General features: G+C 44.8%; 1 protein-coding gene across 2 annotated transcripts in view; it reads left to right on the top strand.

The window, feature by feature from the left end:
• The window catches only part of TULP4 (TUB like protein 4), a 149,998-nt gene that overhangs the window by 80,611 nt on the left and 48,144 nt on the right, over positions 1-21,243 (top strand). For both annotated transcript variants that reach the window (XM_080666165.1, XM_080666166.1), the window contains exon 3: positions 13,857-13,985. In XM_080666165.1, coding sequence (XP_080522291.1) covers positions 13,857-13,985 — 129 coding nt within the window. The remainder of the gene's footprint in view (positions 1-13,856; positions 13,986-21,243) is intronic.

Here is a 21,243-nt window from a genome sequence, read left to right as displayed (position 1 = left end):
CAACGATGTTTTTCCTTAAGATAACATCTAAAATAGACTAGAAATATTGAATGGCAAAGGCTTCTAAATGTATTTCCACATCTGGGAGAAAATACTCGGAATACCTGGATGAGGAGAATGAATTAGGCCACTGTGATACATGTGGCCTGCTTGCTTTCCAGTTTCCACTGCTGCGTTGGAGGGAAGCAGTGTTGCCATGTCTTTGCCGCACTGAGTGTTATGTTGTACAGTGACCTTTGGTTGTTACTGTTCGTTTGCCTATGAATAGACGGTGAGTGTTATCTGTAGCGGTTAGGGTGCTTTCCTCTGCGGTTTAAGGACGCACCACCAGAGCAGGCCTTTTCTGTTTGCTCACTGTGTATTTCCAGAGCCTAGAACGTTGCCTGGTACGTGGCAGGCATTCAGTATGTATCTGTTGAATGAAGTAACAACACGTGCCTAACTGTTGCTCATACAAATAGGAATTTGAATGACGTAATAGGGAGCCAGAGGTAAGCAGCTACTGCCATTTTTCAGAAACCACAGCTCAGCAGCGTCTGTGGTTACAAGGGGGCTGTGGTTACAAGGGGGCTGCTGCATTTTGCTCCAGCACATTGGAGGAGAAGGCCAGAGACCTCAGGATTGATGGCTTTGACAGGTTTCTGCTCACAGCTCATTGGCCAGAACTATGTCATGTGGCCAATCCTCCGACAAGGGAGCAGGGCGGGGCCTGGAATTCAGCAGAGGTGGGCAAGAGGTTAACAGGGCGGGAGCAAGTTGGGATTGGATGTGGGTAAGCCCTCCCCCATTCTATACTGCCAGTGTACCTATTTGTTTAAACATGTGGTTCTTTGTTCACTAGGGAAACGGAGCATTTTCCCTTGTTTGTTTAGCATTTTCTCTTAATTCTTTGTTATATTTGATAGACACATTTTCCCTAGTTTGTTCTGACCTTTTACATTACTAATTTAGCAGTTTCAGTTAGTATTAGTTATATCTCTTTTTGGTTGCAAGCTGCATAGCCAAAAATAGGGAATTTATTGCCTCTTGTAACTGAAATGCTCTGGGTTGGTGTGGCTTTGGCACATTTCAGTCCGCACCCGGAGGTGGTGTCTTCAGCTCCTCTTTCTTCATGTGTGGACGGTTCTCTTGTCAGCTGTTTCCTCGGCAGGTGGTTTTGGTAGCCCCAGGGCTTCCATCATCCCAACAACTCATAGTGCCAGGAAAAGTAGACCTTCTGTCCCCAAGGGCTGACATACCAAGTTCGCCTAGGGGCAGTCATTGTCAGCAGCCACGTGGAAGGCCTGGTTGGCCAGCCTGAGCCCTGGTTCTTCCTGCAGCCCGCTGGCCAGGAGGCACAATCGCGAGCGGTGCTGGCATGAGCATGGGGTGGATGAGTAGTGGTGCCCTCCTTCGTGGAAACCCAGCATGCCGGACACAGCGAAACGGGTGCCCACTGCAGGCCCAAGCAGCAGCAGGCACGTGTTTCTGTAGAGTCTGCTGTTCTTTGATTGTTTCCTATTGCCTCAATGCTTAGAAAATGGTTAGTTTTCAAAGACGTTATACCTGTACAGTTCCGTTTTATATTGACGTGCTGTGTTTGATATTTCTATGCTTTCCTCAGTCCTCTTGGAGTTGATCTGAAATGTGATGTGGGTAAGGTACACAGAGTTGGCTCTTGACTCTATTGCCAGCTTCTCATTGTGTCTCTGGCCACTGTCGCTATGAGACCTTGGGCAAATTATGAACTCTGCCTCTCCCTCCAGCCCATCCTGTCATGTCTGTTTTGTGAATGGCAGAGCCCTGGTTCTCTCAAACCTTTTTGCTCTCACACTGCCTTCATCGGACTTGCTTGTTCTTGGCAAGAAGCATCTTTGCTTTTAGGCAACTCAGATGATTAAGAAACATTTACAGAAAGCTTAACTTTGCAGGCAGGTTCGTTTTTACAAATCAAGTAAATACTGGGTTAATCAACTTTTACTTTTTTTACATCAGGTGCAATATTTTTAAAAGGAAGAGTCAAAGAGGTAATATACAAAAGGAATTTATTGTGATGCATAAATCCTTTGAAAATATACTGAAAGACTAAATTTAATGTCTTTTCTAATTTTTATGTAACCTTATATATATGAATTATATAAATATATTTATTTTGAAAAAAATGTACAACAGGAAGAATAGAAAAATCTTTTGTAGTCCTATCTCCTAGAGGTATAACCATTATTTACAATGGGGTAGCTCCTTGCAGACTGCTTTTCTATATATACATTCAGTTGGTTGTCTTTTCATTTTGTTGATGGTTTCTCTCCTTTTTTAAAATATATTTTTATTGATTTTTTACAGACAGGAAGGGAGAGGGATAGAGAGTTAGAAACATCGATGAGAGAGAAACATCGGTCAGCTGCCTCCTGCACACTCCCTACTGGGTATGTGCCAGCAACCAAGGTACATGCCCTTGACCGGAATCGAACTTGGGACCCTTGAGTCCGCAGGCCAACGCTCTATCCACTGAGCAAACTGGTTAGAGCAATGGTTTCTCTTTTTGCTGTATAGAAGCTTTTTAGTTTGATGTAGTTCCACTTGTTTATTTTTCTCTTGTTGCCTTTACTTTTGGAGTAAGATCCAAAAACAAAAAACATTGCCAAGCCAAGACCTGTGTCAAAGAGCTTTCCTTGCCTGTGTTTTCTTGTAGGAGTTTATAGCTTTAGGTTTTACATTTAAGTGTTTAATTTATTTTGAGTTAAATTTTGCATATGGTATAGATGGGGGTCTGACCAACTAGGGTCATTCCTGGCTCTGTCCCACTTGCTGAGGGATTGGGGACGAATCGAGGAACAGCTGTAAGCCGCAGTTGCCTATCTGTATAATGGGGTGGTCCTAAATACCCCTAGAGGTTTTGTGTGAGGACTACATGAGATGATACGTGTGTAGAACCCAGCAGTAGTAACTTCAAAATGAATGGTTACTGTTATCTTTAGCAAATTTTCTCTTGACAGTAGTCCTGTCAATTAGGTGCTGGTCCCCTGTTTTATAGACAAGGAAACTGAGCCTCAGGCTGGCTGTGTAACTCACCCAGCATGTCTCTCTCTCTCTTTTTTTTTTTTTTATTAATAGTACTTATGATGGAATAGAATTGACTCTTGTTTTTACAGTTTAGAGGTTGCTGGATTCTTTGACCATCCAAGCTGCCTTTCCTAATTCCCTTCCAAAAGAATGTTATTTATGTATGCATCTGTCAGCAGGATGCAGGTTATGTGCATGATAATGGATCCTTCAGCAAAGTGGGGAAAAGTTTAATTTTAATAAATAGTGACATACAATTAAATGCAAATAGTTGTTAAAATTGAATTTAGGTTATAAAAAAATTCAAAATATATCTCAGGTAATTCAGGTTACTGGCTGGGAGCCAATGTTAAGTGGTACTTCAGTAACACATAAACAGTTGACTCTTAAACAGCACAGGTTCGAACTGCAGGTGTCCACTTATACGCAGATTTGTTCGGTAAATACTGCAAATGTATTTTCTCTTCCTTATGATTTTCTTAACATTTTCTTTTCTCTAGGTTATCACAGTATATGATATATATAAGCATAAAGAATATGTCAATCAACTTTTATGTTATCAGCAAGACTTCCAGTCAACAGAGGCTATTAATAGTCAAGATTTTGGACAGTCAAAAGTTATATGAGGGCCCTGGCCAGTTTGGCTCAGTGGATAGAGCATTGGCCTGGGGACTGAAGGGTCCCGGGTTCAATTCCGGTCAAAGGCGCATGCTCAGGTTGCGGGCTCAATCCCCAGTGTGGGGGTTGAGGCATGCAGGAGGCAGCCAATCAATGATTCTCTCTCATCATTGATGTTTCAAATCTCTCTCCCTCTCCCTACGTCTCTGAAGTCAATAAAAATATACTTTTTTTAAAAAGTTACATGAGGATTTTCATTTGCGTCGGGGCTGGGGACCCCTAACCCTTGTGTTGTTAAAGATCAACTGTACACAGGAAATTAAACTCTTTAAATATTTTGAAGAGGGAATCCTGAGTGTTATACATGTTAGGGAACGAGTAATTACAATTTTCTGGCAGCTGTTAATAAGCTCACCCCAATTTTCACTCTAAAAGGGAACGCTGGGCAGAACAGAGGTGCTTGCTGTTGAAGGGATTCTAGATAATGAGTGTGTTAGCAGGTAGCGCTGAAGCCCCTGGCGGTGGTGTGTGGGGACGAGTGGAAATTCCTTTCTTGCAGAGACTTGTGACTCAGGGAGCCTCCTCCTGCTGCCTTTCTGAGCTGCTCCAGGGGCTCTGCTTGCATTCCCGGCATCAAGCTGAGCTCCTTCTTGTCTAATTACTTAACCTGCCTGTTCCATCCCTCCACCCCGCAGCCCTTCTGGATGGGCAGGGCAAGTACCATACTTAGCTGTCCCTCTGGCTCCAGCATGGTGTCTGGCGTAGGATAAATGCTCAATAAATGTAAGAAGTACCTTGGCTTCATTTTAATTACTGCCCAGTGTCATTTGCCTGTTAAATGTGTAGTCCAGCCAACCCAGTGCTTTAGTAAATAATTGTGTTATTAGAAATGCTTAAGTCATCCTGATAATAATTGTGCTAATGCAGAATTTCATTTCTGGCCTTTTAAAGTATGAAAGAATCATAATTGAATTTGATAAGAAACACAGCTGGGTTTTTTGCTCTCAGAGTTTGTATTTATTCTGTGTCTTTCTGTGTATTGTGTAACTTCCAAAGAATGATGACTGTTCACGTCCTAACCCAGAACCATTGATGGGACAGTGTGGCCGTGTACTCCAGCAAGCAGGAAGTGAGGTCTCAATAAGGCCCCTTGGTTAAGAAAACCTGCAGGTAGTCCCATGTTGACCAGTCTCCCTGGAAACGAACAAGTGCTGCATAAAACATAGTGCATGTGTGTGCCTGCACTCCTTACTTTTGTCTGTTGAACATGTTCTGGGTTCTAAGTATAAAGTGTCCCACAACCTAAGAAGTGAGCCAGGGGTCCTCAAACTACGGCCTGCAGGCCACATGCGGCCCGCCGAGGACATGTATCCGGCCCGCCGGGTGCTGCTGCCTGTCCTGCTTAGCAGCCGACTCGTCCCGGGCCCGCAGTGCGCATAGGAATTTGTTCATAGTTTTTTTTTTACACTATAGTCCGGCCCTCCCACGGTCTGAGGGACAGTGGACTGGCCCCCTGTTTAAAAAGTTTGAGGACCCCTGTTAGACAGTGGTGTGTGACAAAGACGGAGCTGTGCTGGGCCTCTTTCATTTGGAGGCGCTCGGGGGCCCCACGTGGAGTGAAGCCCTGGGTGTAGGGCGTGGGTGAGGCCTTTCCAGCATTCAGCTGGTAGCTCTCCTCACCTTAGCGACCCCTCCTCGGCCTGCAGCTTCCCTGAGCGGGGCCTCCTCATTCATTTCATTTCATTTCAAGTGCTTGTGTTCTGACTTCTGTACCTTGGCATCATCCTGGTAGGTGGAGACTGCATCCCCTCGCTCCGTTCCTTTGTTTCGTTTTTGTGGATGTATGCAACGTCTTTGTAATTCTCAGTGACCGTGTGGTTTTTGTGAGTGTCTCGGTCTGTGTCCCAGTGTGGCTGAAGCTAATCACTCCGAAGCAGTGTGGTATTCTGGGCTACTTCTTAGGAGTCCTGACCTTAGTGGTGGCTCTACAGCTACATCATGGGAAGGCGTTAGGTAAGACTTCGGTGGGTGCTGTCTTCTAGCAGAAACACTCCTGGCTGATGAGGAAGTTAAGGTTCCCAGGAATATTATAAGGACAAGTTGACAAGATTCTTCAGCTGCTTTGAGCTTCAGAAGCAAGAACATCGCCTAAAATCTAGTTGTGAGTTGACCTCTTATAGATGATTCATCCCTTCCATATGGTATTATCTTCCTAATAAGCATGTCTTTAAAAAACTGAAATGCAACCATATGTACAGTGTTTTTAAGGGATCATCGATTACCCAGCAATAATTTTTAAAATGCCAACATTTCCCCTCCCCCCCTTTAACTGGGAAGTGAAAGAAAGTTCAGTTAATTTTAACATGACACTGATTTTGCTGTACAGAATACACCATCTTCATTCCTGTTTTCTCACAGATATTCTTTACTTACCTCCATTTTTGTGGTACAGATAATTTTGACACAGTAACTATGGTCAATACTAGCTGCCAGTTGAATTAAAGAAACAAATTAATCTGTGACCCCATCTATATGCTCTCCTTTTTTCCACTTGGACCAGTTCAAACAACAGCCGAACTTGCCCTGGGGGTAGTGCTGTGCCAGGCACTGAAAACACTGAGGCTTCTAGCACAAGAAATAGTAAAAAGAGAACCCAATTAAAAAGGGGCAAGAGAGCTGAATAGACCTTTCTCCAAAAGGGACAAAAGATCTGAATAGACATTTGTCCAAAAAAGATAAACAAATGTGTAAAAAGCACTTGAAAAGTTCCCAACACCAGTAGCCACCAGGAAAATGCAAGTCAAAGTCACTTCACACCCACTAGGATGGCTACAGTAAAGAAATAAAATAAAATAAATAGCAAGTGTTGATGAGAATGTGGAGAAACTGGAACCTTCATGCATTGTTGTTGCAAGTGTAAGTTGGTATAGCCACTTCTGGCAGTTCCTTTAAAAGTTAAACATGGGGTTACCATAGGACCCAGCAACTCCACTTCTCCACATATAACCAAGAAAATGAAAACATGTTCGCATTCATACAGTATTATTCACAACAGCCAATAAACGAAGTGTGGCATATCCAAATAATGAAATATTGTTGGGACACATAAAGGGAGGAAATACTGGTGTATGCTGTAATATGGCTATGCCTTGAAAACATTACACTGAGTGAAAGAAGGCAGGCACAAAAGGCCACATACTGTATGATTTCATTTATATGAAATGTCCAGAGTAGGCAAATCCATAGACAGATTAATGCTTGCCTGGGCGTGGAGGGAATATTGGGGTGGGGTTGATTTAAAATTTAATGTGATGATTGCAGAACTGTGTAACACTATGAATGTAAATGGTACACTAAAAAGCATTGAATTCTAAATTTTTAAATTTATTTTTAAATTAAGTTAGAAGAATGGGGAGCAAGAGAGAAACATCAGTTGCCTCCTGCATGTATCCCAACTGGGGATCGAACCCGCGACTTTTTGGTGTATGGGACAGTGCTCCAACCAACCAAGTCACACTGGCCAGGGCTGAGTTGTATATTTTAATGAGTGAATTAAATGTGACCTTTGTTCCAATAAAACTACCCCCCCCCCCAATATAACTCATTTGAACTGATTCTGACAATATAAAATTAAACAGAAATATGCTTAATTGTCCTTCAGGAAGAGTTGAACTTAGAAATATTTGTGGCATGCCTCCTGTACGCCTGGCATAGTGCTGGGGCCTCAAGAACACAAAAGCAAAGACGTTCTTAGGCTGGTGAGGAACAGGTGACGGAAGTCATATGCCAACTAACAGGGTGCCGTGGGAATAGCAAGAGTGAGTGGCTGGACCATCAAGGAAGTCTTTACCACCAGGGGCCAGAGGCGTGTTCTGGGCCAACGGTGGCAGGAAATGTGTGGGGATGTTGATTTTTAAGGTGCAGAGTTGGGTGGGGAGTGCATGTGACAGAAGGTGTGTCTGGGAAAAGGGACACCAATCAGATTTATATTCTCACAAATATTAGCTCACAAATAAATAATACAGAGCGCTCACTGAGTGGACGTTTGCTGTGTGCCTGGCACTGTTCTGAGTCCTTTCTCATACTCCTCACAGCTCTAGAGAGATGCGCTGCTGTTACCCGCCCCTGGCAGACCGGAGAGGGGGCTGAGGGAGCCAGCGATTGCCCGCAGCCACACCATTTCACAGGCCTTCCTGCCGTGGGCACTAGTCCGGAAACCACTGTTCACACTGAATTTCTTCCAATCTTTTTAAAGATGCTATTGGCTCTTTGTTTAATACTAAACAGATCTAAAATTAAACTGGTCCTCATCTTGTTTTTCTTGTACAGTTGCATTTATTGCTGTTTCACTTAATACATCACAGAATAAGAACAACTGAGTGCTAATAACCATTTACAGGGATTCACTACTTGAACTATTTGTATTTAGCATTCATTCGAATTACATTCTCTTTAAGTTGAGGAAAATATTTATGAATATTGAGGATACTAGTTGTTCACTGAGGTGGTTTCCCATATATTTCTATAAAATATAAATGATATTCATGTTTATCAACACCATTTGAAGGGTTCTTGCTGGAAAAGATGAATATCCTTGAGTTGGGTTAACTGACAATTTTTTCTAAAAATAGTTCTAGGTGTGGGAAGTGAAATGACTTATTTAGGGCATTAGATTACAGCCCAGAGAGGCTTTCAGCTGACCGGCCCTATATTTTTAGTATAGATTTCTCTACTTTTAATAGTCCTTGATAAATATTTATTGGTAACAATATCTATAACATGATAGAACATCTGACATTAGAGAGGGTAACAGGCTGGCAGTTTTTGATAATCAAAGCCCTAGGTCAAAGCTTAGCTTCTCATCTGTCTTTTTAGTAGACGATCACGCACTTCAGCTAACACCCCAACCACTGAGGTTCTTCTGTGCCCAGAGTCAAACCCTGAGCCCCATTTTCCTTTAAAAGGGAAGGAAAGTTCTGGCTTAGAATGCCTGGGCACCCTGCATTCTGCCGCATAATTTGGGCGACTGAGAAACCAGCTGGCCTGCTGCTTGGTAATTCCTCAACACTCTGGTATGTCTTGATGTTGCCAAATAGACTGGAAGGATTCGGAGAACAGGAAATAAACTTCTGGGAGATAAGACGAACTGTAGACCAGACGAGAGAGGAAATGAGAATATGAATCCAGGGAAACATTAGCAGTTTGACTTTATTTTTAAACCCAGAATCATTGGAAAGATTTCTTTCCCTAATTTAGGGGAGCTGTCCACTTACTCAGTTTTATTGGTTAGAACGCACAGCAAAGAAGTACGTGTGGGGGGACTGCGTTTCCATTTATAGCTGCATCTCAGCTGGTCAGGAATTGCAAAAGGATGCGCTGGAGCCGGTGAGCTTGCTGTTGATCTTAAAGCTACCACTGTGTTCTCATAAGACCAAGAAATCTGTGAAGTTAGAAATGACTTTATATCTTACCTTTTCTCTTTAGTGTTTGTGACATGCTGTGACTGTGCTGGCTGTTTTCATGAAGAAGAGTTTGATTACTGATGCGAACCAAATATGCAACCATACCTGGATGTTAAAGCAAAAAGGCAAAAGTATAGAAAATGTGACTAGCCTTTATGCTCTCAAATATGACACCTTGTCATCAGATACTATTCATAAGGAAGGTCATAGTACATGAATAGCTTTCAGTAACCTTTTACAGTTCATGTGTTAATTTACCCATGGTCAGCAATGAATATCCTGCTATTGGTCACAGTTTGTCCTGTGGCCGCCATTCTGGAGGCTGTCAGTGATTGTGGGCTTACAGGCGAGCTTGTGGCTTTAGGAACCAAATAGTAGCAACATGCACTTTGGTGCATTGCAAGGCTCAGGCCAAATCATCACTGGGCCTGAAAGAACTTCATAAAGTTGGCTTTTATTGGCCATTTGGAAATTCTAAATTTCATGACACATTCAGTGCATTTAAAGACTTTAGTTGCTGTTTTGGTTTTACAGCTTTTAAAAAATTAGATCCGTAATTTAAATAGAGAATTTAAAAAACTAGAATCAAATAAATGAATGTGGATTTGTTGTCCCCCATCCACCTGTGTCGAGGGTCCTCCTGTGTACGTTCACAACTCTCTGATTGCAGATAGAGCACTAGATTGTGTCCATTTACTGAACTGAACTCGACAAGGACAGAGATGGCTCAGCACCCAACCGTTTGTAATAGGCAGGCTGGCAGTGTTGGCTGTTATTAAAATGCCTTCAGGAGTTTGAAAGCTATTTCAATAACCTTTTATAGTTCAAAGATACAACTGAATAAGGATAATAACTTCTAATTATGTATTACTCTTTGGAACAATATATTCAAAATTACTGTGTGTCAGTATTCCAAGATGATCAGGATTCTGTCTCTTTCCTCGGGCAGCACAGCTCAGTAGGAAGGGCATCTGTGCAGCGACAGTTGCCACCCATACAGTGGGTGGTGTGAGCGCTGCACATGCAGAGCTGGGACCCGAGTGTGGCAGGCGCTCAGCAGAGGGGAGGCTGAATGGGGCTGCTGGGAGCTGTCGGTCTGCATCCTTGGAAGTTGCCTTTGGCGTGGGAACCGTCAGCTAAGTTAGGTTTGACTAGTGATTGCCATGTCTCGAAATTGCAACCTCACAGCTCTCTTTGATTTTTGAATTTTTAAAAATATGTATATTTTTATTGATTTCAGAGAGGAAGGGAGAAGGAAGAGAAATAGAAACATCAATGATGAGAGAGAATCATTGATAAGCTGCCTCCTGAAAGTCTCACGCTGGGGATTGAGCATGCAACCCAGGCATGTGCCCTGACCGGGAATTGAACTGTGACCTCCTGGTTCATATAGGTTGATGGTCAACCATTGAGCCACGCTGGCTGGGCCAGAGTTTTTTTGTTTTGTTTTTAAAGCAACAGCATCCTTACATTTTGAGTGGGTAAGAATTTCCTCTGGGAAAATTTGAGGATTTTATTATGCATCTTTTTTTAATGCATCTTATAACTAGTGCTAATGCCATTGGTTATGGGGCCGCTTCTAGCTCTCTGGTGCCTTGCAAACAAACGTAAGGACTAAAACCAGGTGTGCCCCTGGTACAACTTGGTGAAGTGACTGGGCCTCTGCATTGGTCTGTGTTTTGGACACAGATGGGCGTGAGGAGGTCCTCGACAATCTGTCATTGTACAGTTGACCCTCAAACAACATGGGTTTGAACTGCATGGGTCCACTTATATGTGGCTGTTTTTCAATAAATACGTAGTCAGCCTTCTGTATCCCCCAGGTTTTGCATCCACCAACTGTAGGTGCAGATGGCCAATTGCACGCATTAATCTATGCCATTTTATATGGCGGCCTTGAGCATCCTCGGATTTTGGTATTTATAGCAATCCCGGAACCAGTCCCTCATAGAAGCTGATGGATAGCTGTAGTTAAGTTTTGGGGAAATTAAAAGGTGTAGGTGGATTTGTTTTATGTGAGTGGGGTCAGTGCCCTTAGCAAGGGTCAGCTGTATACATTAAAATTTGGAAACCATTTACACAGGTGCCACATGTTCATGAGGGTAGTTCAGTGATCAGCAAACTGGCTCGAGACCCACATGCGGCTCGCGAGCCGCAGTTTGCCGCTCTGTTGACTAATGAGTTTGCCGACCACTGACCTAGACTCTCGATTCCAATAATTACAAGCTGTTGTTGTTCCTTGTGATTAAGCCCCTATCCCAGTGGTCGGAAAACTCATTAGTCAACAGAGCGGCAAACCGCGGCTCGCGAGCCGTAGTTTGCCGACCATTGGGGTAGTTCGTTTATTAGGCACAAAGCCCTGGGAGGAGACGGGATCCAAAGCTTTCTTATGAGCATCAGGCATGCTCTTGCCAGTTAATGATAGTCCTAGTTTGACAGATACACCTCAGTATATCCTATCTAATAAAAGAGTAATATGCAAATTGACCATCCCTCCGCTATACCCACAAGCCACGCCCATGAGCCATTCAGGAGCAAGTATGCAAATTAACCCAACCAAGATGGCTGTGGCCACAGAGTGAGCAGGAGGATTGGGTTTCCCCCGTAATGGAGAAAGCCAAGCTTTCCACACACCCTGGCCGGCTGAGGCCTCCACTCAAGGCTACAGAGTTTCAATTATAGAAGATAAATAAATCCCAACAAAAATGGCTGCGGCCACAGAGCAAGCAGGAGGCTTGGCTCCGCTCCAGGCTACAGAGTTTCAATTGTAGAAGATAAATAAATCCCAGATACCAGGGCCTCCGCTTGGGTCGCCGGGGGGCATGGCCAGCCTGCAAACCACCATAGGCCCCTTGCCCAGGCCACCCCACACCCCAAGGGAACCCCCACCCTGATCCGGGACACCCTTCAGGGCAAACCAGCTGGCCCCCACCCCTGCACCAGGCCTCTATCCTATATAATAAAAGAGTAATATGCAAATTGACCATCACTCCAACACACAAGATGGCTGCCCCCATGTGGTCAAAGATGGCTGCCCCCACAAGATGGCCACCACAAGATGGCCAGCAGGGGAGGGCAGTTGGGAGGGACCAGGCCTGCAAGGGAGGGCAGTTGGGGGCGATCAAGCCTGCAGGGGAGGGCAGTTAGGGGTGACCAGGCTGGCAGAGGAGGGAAGTTGGGGGTGACTGGGCCTGCAGGGAAGGGCAGTTGGGCGGGACCCAGGCCTGCAGGGGAGAGCAGTTGGGGGCAACCAGGCCTGCAGGGGAGGGCAGTTAGAGGTGACCAGGCCTGCAGGGGAGGGCAGTTAGGGGCAAACAGGCTGGCAGGGGAGCAGTTAGGCATCAATCAGGCTGGCAGGGGAGTGGTTAGGTGGTAATCAGGCTGGCAGGCAGAAGCAGTTAGGGGCAATCAGGAAGGCAGGCAGGCGAGCAGTTGGGAGCCAGCAGTCCTGGATTGTGAGAGGGATCCCAGATTGGAGAGGGTGCAAGCTGGGCTGAGGGACACCCCCGCCCCCGTGCACGAGTTTCGTGCACCGGGCCTCTAGTATTCACATATTTGTGGATGTTGTGGCTCCCAGCTGGACTTTTCCCAAGAGCAGAGCCTGGTCTTCTCCAGCTTCGTATTGGTTGCAGCATCACACAGCAGGAACCTTAAGTATGAGCTGAATGTCTGACCGGTTGACTTAATTCGGCATGATTACTAACATGGGCCAGTGAGATGACACTCAGAGAACATTCACACAATGCAAGTGGGGAGTCAGTTTCGTGGCTCCTGGGCCCCTTCATAGCCCTATGTCCTTAGAGGTTTCACTGGACTCTACGAGGGCTGCCCTCATGCATTCTTCCAATACCACAGACCATCTTCCAGAGGGTCTGCCTTTTCGATGGAGTGATAGTTGAGAAAGATCAAAGTCATTTCCAAATTAGCTATGTTTAGATGCTGAACTATCTTACCTAATAATATACAAACATGTAAATTGACCGTACCTCCGCTACACCCACCAGCCAATCAGGAGTGATATGCAAATTAACCCGACAAAGATGGTGGTTAATTTGCATACACAGGTGCCGAGTGACCGGGGGGCATTCCGCCCCACCCCTGTCTCAGGGCCTCTGGGCAGCATGGGAAGGCGGGGCCGGAGCGGAAAGAGGTGGCTCCGGGGCTGGGCCGGAGTGGAAAGGCAGTGCCAGCAGCCAGGGAAGGGAAGGCCCATTCTAGCACGAATCTTCATGCATCGGGCTTCTAGTTTGAAAATAAGAATCTAGAAAATATATGGAGAATTTCACGTTGGGAGGAAAATGAAATTAAATAGGTCTCATCCTTGCCTCTTACTGCACTAAAAAATAAAGCTCTGATTCAAATACACAATATATTTTGTGAAAATTGTTTTCCCCTCATACAGTCCTGTCAGGTGAAAGATCCTTGCACCTCTGAGAGGCAAGACAGAGTACAGATGGCCTCTGGGCCTCGCTTTTCTAGCGTGGGTATTTTCGTGCTATACTTGATCACTTGCTCAGGGGTCTGCTGTTTCTCAGGAAGCCCTTTGCGGGTCTGGCTCCCTGTGACTGCCGTGTGTGGACTATGGCCTGTCCCCTCCACTAATCCCCACATCCTCCGCAGTCTTTTTCTTTGACCACGCATTCTGTTTAGTTCTGAAGTTTGATCTCTTTGTAGGCGTAATCCTGGCCCACTGGTTCATTCCCTGTGGTAAATATCTTCTTGGTTGTTTTCTAGGTTGTGCTGGTGAGGTGGAATGAGCCATACCAGAAGCTGGCCACGTGTGACGCAGACGGAGGGATATTTGTGTGGATTCAGTACGAAGGAAGATGGTCCGTGGAACTGGTCAACGACCGAGGGGCTCAGGTGAGTGGGCTGGAACCTCTTTCAGCGAAAGGCTGCTGGAGAGACAACACGGGTCCTGTGTCCCGGGGCAAATGGAAACTCTCCAGAAATGGGTGGAGGAGAAATAAGTAAAACTAGAACCCTGCTTTTCATGCTTTGTGTGTATATGCTTCAGCTGTGCTGCTCTTGTGAGAACGCTCTGAGTCTTCAAGCTTTAATTAAACCTGTGAAATCACTTTCACATTCAGTGTTGTGATTGCATGTTAAATTTAGGTCCTCGAAGTACTCTGGCATATCACTTTTTGCTCCCTTTCACAAGGTATTTTCCTGTGTTGTAATCTTCCTGGTTGTCTCACAGGGAGCTCCGCACGACTGTTTCTCACAAGCCACTCACCAAACTGAGTTGTCAACACTTCCTTCTCTCAGGTTGCAACCCTTCCTCCCTCAGCTCTTCCCTTCCGATAGAAATTTGTCTCCCCCAGGGGAAAACAACTGCTCCAGGGGTGCCCTGCTGAGCTGTGCTACTTTCGAACCGCTTCATAGATTCTTCCGGCTTATGGGGCAGCTCTGCCCTTCCTCCCCCGTGAGGATGGGCAGCACAGCACACACGTGCCATCCCAGGGATTTGCAGAACTACGGCTTCAGAACCGAATCCTCAGGGGACCTGTGTTGATGGGGGGTTTCTTAGTCTACTCTCCTCTCCTAGGATGGTTTCCCTGTGAGCTCCCCACGTTTGAAAGATAAAGAGATCAGTGAGGTGGCATAAAATTGCAAGGAGTGAAGATACTAGGTGTGCCAGTTAATAATGCGGATTTTTTTCAATAGATGGAGTTACACATATGTTGATATATATGCGATTTGATATGTATGCTATTTTGTTGTATTGATAGCAAGCTTCAAAACTTCATATGTCAGATTTGCTGAAGGTGTTAACGTCATAGATATTTTTACGCTTAAAAATGTCGAATTTTGTGCCCAAAAAAGAGCATTTGCGGGAAGTTTTAATTCATTACTTTATTTTGAAGAAAAAGTTATCATGGGAAGCTTCAGAAAGCTTATGGTGAACATGCTCCATCTCAAGATACTTGTGAATGCTGGTCTAAATGCTTTAAAAGTGATGACTTCAATGTGAAAGACAAAGAACGTCCAGGTCAACCGAAAAAGTTTGAAGACCAACAATTACAAGCATTATTGGATGAAGATGCGTGTCAAACTCAAAAACAACTTGCAGAAAGATTCAACGTTGCTCAACAAACAATTTCCGATCGTTTACAAGCAGTGGGAAAGATTTTAAAGGAAGGAAAACGGGTGCCACATCAACTGAACGAAAGACAAATGGAAAACCGAAAAGTCATCAGTAAATGTTGCTTCAACAGCACGAAAGAAAGTCTTCTTTGCATTGAATTGTGACTGGCGATGAAAAGTGGATTTATTTTGAGAACCTTAAAGGCACAAAATCATGGGTTGATCCAGGTTAACCATCAACATCGGCTGCAAGGCCAAATCGCTTTGGAAGGAAGACAATGCTCTGCGTTTGGTGGGATCAGGAAGATGTGGTGTATTACGAGCTTCTAAAACCAGGTGAAACCGTTAATACTGATCGCTACCGACAACAAATAATCAATTTGAACCACACTTCGATTGTGAAACGACCAGAATGTGCCAGAAGACACGGCAAAATAATTTTGCTTCATGATGACGCACCACCACACACCTCAAAACCAGTTAAAGACACGTTCAAAGATCTTGCCTGGGAAGTATTAACTCACCCGCTGTATTCACCAGACCTTGCTCCTTCAGATGACCACTTGTTCCGATCGATGGCACACGCACTTTCTGAGCAGCACTTCAAAACATACGAAGAAGTGGAAAATTGGTTCTCTGAATGGTTTGCCTCAAAACAAGAAAAGTTCTATTGGGACGGTATCCACAAATTACCTGAAAGATGAGGGAAATGTGTAGCTAGCGATGGTCATTACTTTGAATAAAGCACTTTTGATGTTTCTCTTGAAATTATCCTGTTTTCTTTGATTACAAAATCCGCATTAAGTGGTACATCTAGTATTATTAGCAGTTATTATTAGCAGATCCTTATTAGAGGATCTTTATAAGATGTCGTCACAGAAGACAAATCTACTTCTGGGTAAAAATCAAATTTTCTTTGTGACTTTATTTGTTAGGGTAAATGTAATCATTTTGACTAACTCTGAATAGGCCCTGTTGTAATAGGCAGTTAGACAGAATGAGCAGAGCAAGGAGGATGGGCCAGGTACAGAAGGTCCCCAGGACGAAAAGCCCCAGGTGCCTAGCAAGGGGCAAAACTGGGAAAACAAGGACCTTGCCCCCAGAGTAACCTTTCCTCCCCCAGCATATCACTAGTCGGGCATTTTAGACCCCCTGACCTTTTCTCCCTAAGGATAACCTGTAGGCCTCAGCTGTATTTCAGTCCCAGGCCCAGTAAAGCAGCAAAACCATGCAAGTGATGCCACAGCTGCCTCAGGACCAGCTGCACTGACTAATGACCCCTGCCCTGGCACCGACCAATCAGTGGAGGCCATGACCCTGAAAGAGCACACTTGGAAAGCTGATGAACATTCTGTTAAGACCTCCCCTAAGATTCCAGCATGCACGAGAGAGAGATACCACACGCACATCTTTACCTTCCCCCACGGAGGACCTATAAGACTTACAGCCAGGGGAGCAGTGGGACTGGCAGATCATCCCAAACTAAGGCCCTGAACCTGTCTCCAAGCCCCCCTTTTCTCAGACTTCCCAGTGAGTCAGAGCAGCCCAGCAGAGGCTCTTCTGTTGCTGCTTCTTGCCCTTCCTGGTTCACTGTCCTGAATGTGTTTTTGCTCCGACGACAACTTCTTGCTTGCTTTGCTATACTTTATCGCTTGACTGAAATCTTTCCTTCAAGGTGACAAGAACCAAGGTCAGTTGCCTGCATACCTACAAAGAGTGAAAAGGAAGGGGTGACTACTAATTAGCCTTTTGAATAGAGCTGCAGATGTGGAAATCCCATGACTATGAAAATTCATGTCACCTGCAGGGGATGTTGTCAAGAGCAATGATTTCTAGAGTCAGACCACTTGAGCCAAGAATCTCACTCAGTGACTTCCTGGTGGGAAATATTTCTCTGGTCCTCAGTTTCCTCATCTGTAACATAGGGACTCTAATGGTACCTGCCTCAGAGGAGCACTAGAACCTAAAAAAACTAACTATGGAAAGTGCTTATAGCATTGTCTGCATATGAGAGTCTCCTCCCCAGCTCTTAAAGTGTCTACAGAAGTGTGAGGCACTATTACCTCATAGCGCCCGAACACAGAGCCTAGCTGCCCTAAAACAGTAGCCAAAACGTCATCACCAAAGAGCAGCCTCAGGTCTTGAGGCTGCAGCTCTCAGAGGCTTCCCGTAAAGACTTCTGAATTCGTCGCAAGGGTCTCTAAGTGCTGTTATTCTCCTGTCCACCGAAGTGTGAGCTCTTTTCCCTAGAAAGGCCCATGGTGAATTGAGATCTGTCTGCAGTTGGGTAGCAAGTGGCCGGGTGGCAAGACGTTCTTTAAAGTGTTACCCAGAGAGGAGAAACCAAGATGGCGGCACAGGTAAACACCTGAACTTGCCGCCTTGCACAACCACTTCAAAACTACAACTAAAAGACAAAACGGACATCATCCAGAACCACAGGAAGGCTGGCTGAGTGGAAATTCTACAACTAGAAGGGAAGAGAAAAGCATAGTGAGACTCAGAGGAGCTGCAGAAGGCAGAGGTACTGAGACGTGCGCGCGGAAAGGGCTGGCAACTGAGGACGCGGTTGTCTTTTTTAATTGGGAGGGAGATACAAGCTCCCGACTGCACTGAACTCCCGTTCTGGGCAAGACTCTGGGGACCCAGACTCATACGGGGAGAAACTGGACTGTCTGGCAGTGGGCGGAACTCGAGGGCGGCTTTCTCTCAGAGGTGCTTGCTGCGATTACCGCGAGATACTGAGACCCAGGGGCCTCTTAGGGCAGGGCTGATGGGAAGCCATTGCTGTTTGCTCTGCCCTGAGACTCCGCCCCATCCAAGCTGTGCGCAGAGGCTTTTGCATATGAATGGCCTGGTCCTTTGAAATCTAAACTTACCTATCAAATTGCAGCTGAGTCAGAGAGACCCAAAACATCCAAAAGAAGGCCCGAGGCCCCACAGCAGCTTGCATTGCTTCACAGCTGGGCCTCATCTGGGCACCTCCACACCCCAAACAAAGAAGAGGAATCTGCAGATCTCTCTGTAGCTCCTGCTGGGTGGCCTCAGGCAGAGGCTAAATTTGCACCTCCTTGGAGATCCAAGAGCCAGTGTACCCAGGGGTCAGAGTAGGAACATCCTGATTACAACTCCTCAGATCCATAAGGGACACACTCAGGGGGCAGACTCAGTGAGCACCAAAGCCCCACTAAAGCAAGTATTGCCTCATAAGGGTGTCTCCAACACAGAAGTTCTCCCATCGTAGACACAGCTGTTTCCTCACAGCCAATTGGCCTGGAGGTCAATTCCTCCCAGTGATACCAACAACAATCAAGACTTAAATACAGCAAGACTGTGCACACAGCCTACAAAGGGGTGCACCAAGGGTGTCCACCTCAGGTAACTGGGGAGGCTGAGCCACTGGGCCCTATAGGACACCTAGCACACAAAGCCACTCTATCAACTCAGGGAAGCAGCCAAAATACAGAGACAAAGAAACAGGTCACAAATGAAAGAAATGGAGGAAAGCAAACTACTGGATATAGAGTTCAAAACCACGGTTATAAGGTTTTTCAAGAATTTTCTAGAAACGGCCGATGAATTTAGCGAGTCCCTTGAGGAAATGAAAAAGGACCAACTAGAAATTAAGCATACACTGACTGAAATAATAATATACAGAGATCCAACAGCAGACTAGAGGATCGCAAGAATCAAGTCAAAGATTTGAAATACGAAGAAGCAAAAAACACCCAACTGGAAAAGTAAAAAGAATCCAAAAATATGAAGATAGTGTAAGGAGCCTCTGGGACAATTTCAAGCATACCAACATCCGAATTATTGGGGTGCCAGAAGAAAAGAGAGAGCAAGATCTTGAAAACCTATTTGAAGAAATAATGACAGAAAACTTCCCCTACCTGGTGAAAGAAATAGACTTATAAGGCAGGAAGCGCAGAGAACCCCAAACAAAAGGAATCCAAAGAGGACCACACCAAGATACATCATAATTAAAATGCCAAGAGCAAAAGACAAAGAGGGAATATTAAAAGCAGCAAGAGAAAAACAGTTAATTACCTACAAGGGAGTACCCATACGATTGTCAGCTGATTTCTCAACAGAAACCATGCAGGCCTGAAGAGAGTGGCAAGAAATATTCAAAGTGATGAATAGCAAGAACCTACAACCAAGATTACTCTACCCAGCAAAGCTATCATTCAGAATTGAAGGGCAGATAAAGAGCTTCACAGATAAGAAAAAGCAAAAGGAGTTCATCACCGCCAAACCAGTATTATATGAAATGCTGAAAGGTATTCTTTAAGAAGAGGAAGAAGAAGAAAAAGGTAAAGATCAAAATTATGAACAACAAATTCTTATCTATCAACAAGTTAATCTAAAAATCAAGTGAATAAAAAATCTGATGAACAGAATAAACTGGTGAATATAATAGAATCAGGGGCATAGAAAGGGAGTGGACTGACAATCCTCGGTGGGGAAAGGGGTATGGGGGGGTGCGGGAAGAGATTGGACAAAAATCATACACCTATGGATCAGGACAGTGGGGAGGGGAAGGGCATGTGGTGGGGTGGGAACCAGGTGGAGGGGAGCTATGGGGGGGAAAAAAGAGGAACAACTGTAATAACCTGAACAATAAAGATTTTTTTAAAAATTAAAAAAGGAAAAAAATCGAAAAGGAAAAAAAAAAATAAAGTGTTACCCAGAGAAATAAAGTGAAGGGGAGCTAGGAATGCCAACTCCGTGCTTAGCTTTTTGGTGTGTTATCTCTCAGTCTCCTTGCCCCCAGGATAACCCTTTCAGAAGATGTTACTATTCTCAGTTAATGGGAGGAAAAAGGTCAGGAGGTTCAGTACCTTGCTCAAGAAAGTTCATGGGTGCTAAAGCCAAAATTGAACCCAAGTTTGAGTCCAAAACGCTGTCTCACACTGCCTTGTTCTCCAACAAGAAACTCTTTTCTCTTTTAGCAGAAATGCATGTATTGTTCATAGTATACTGATAAGATACATTGTTCCAAGCATTTTTGAGATAACAATACTGTTTAATTGCTTTATGTTTTTAATCCTGCATTGTGGTTTCCCAAAGTGCTTATTTAAGTCTTTCAGTTCTGAATGTACCTTTGCCGTGTTCCGTACTCTAAGAAATACAGACTTTAGATGGGAGATGGTGTGGGAGATCCTCCCTAGCCCCACCCCTCCTGGTTACTCAGATGTGACCTCAGTAGGTTGCCATTCTGTGCACTTCCCCCCTGACTTGGTACATAACACCCAGGTGAGGTGCTTCCTGACATCAAGAGGCAAAAGGGTCACTGAATCTGGAAAAAGCTGACTCTTGGTCAACAATGCTTTTGGAGAAAGATTTTGATCAGAAGAGGGAAATGTGAAAAGTAATAAACAGAAACCTCATTTAAAATGGAGTCAGGAGGCGGAAGAGAGAACTTTCATGCACATTTCACTCAACACACAGGACTGACCCCACAGGAAGAGAGGTACCTGCATCTCTGACAGGAAGTGATACTAGACTCAGCAGAAGGGAGGAAAGATTCCTCCCAGGGACAGCTCAGCCAATGGGAGGCTGCCGTAGCTCAGCCAATGAGAAATCACTACACTGGGAACTTTCAGTTTCCTCCAATGGAATCTTTGTTTACAACCGTCTTCCCAAACCCATAAAAGAGTGTGCCTCTCCTTTGTTTCTTTGTACAAGCCTGTGGTTCACCATTACAGCCTATGTCCCTAACATTATACAAAAGAGCTCCAGCCTCAGCAGCCAAGTAGAGCTACCACATCGTTTTCTCCTGACTGGCAGCCTGTCTGAGGAGGGAACCTTCTGCCATGTCCATGTAGCAGCTGTGTGGTCTCTACCACCACTATATTCCTCAGCTTTTCTTGTCATTTAGAGTTTGTGCAAATGGCATGTTAGGGAAAAAAAAGAAGAAGTTAGGATGACTTGAAACCTGGGGTTGAGTGAGCTTACATGGACCATAGAACATCTGGAGCACCTAGAATCTCACAAAAGCCTGTGCTGGCTAGGTTCTACCAAAGTAATC

This window comes from Plecotus auritus, assembly GCF_963455305.1.
Source record: "Plecotus auritus genome assembly, chromosome: 4".
Lineage (NCBI taxonomy): Eukaryota > Metazoa > Chordata > Mammalia > Chiroptera > Vespertilionidae > Plecotus > Plecotus auritus.
The sequence above is the reverse complement of the archived record's forward strand: the minus strand, read 5'-3'. Positions and strand labels throughout refer to the sequence as shown.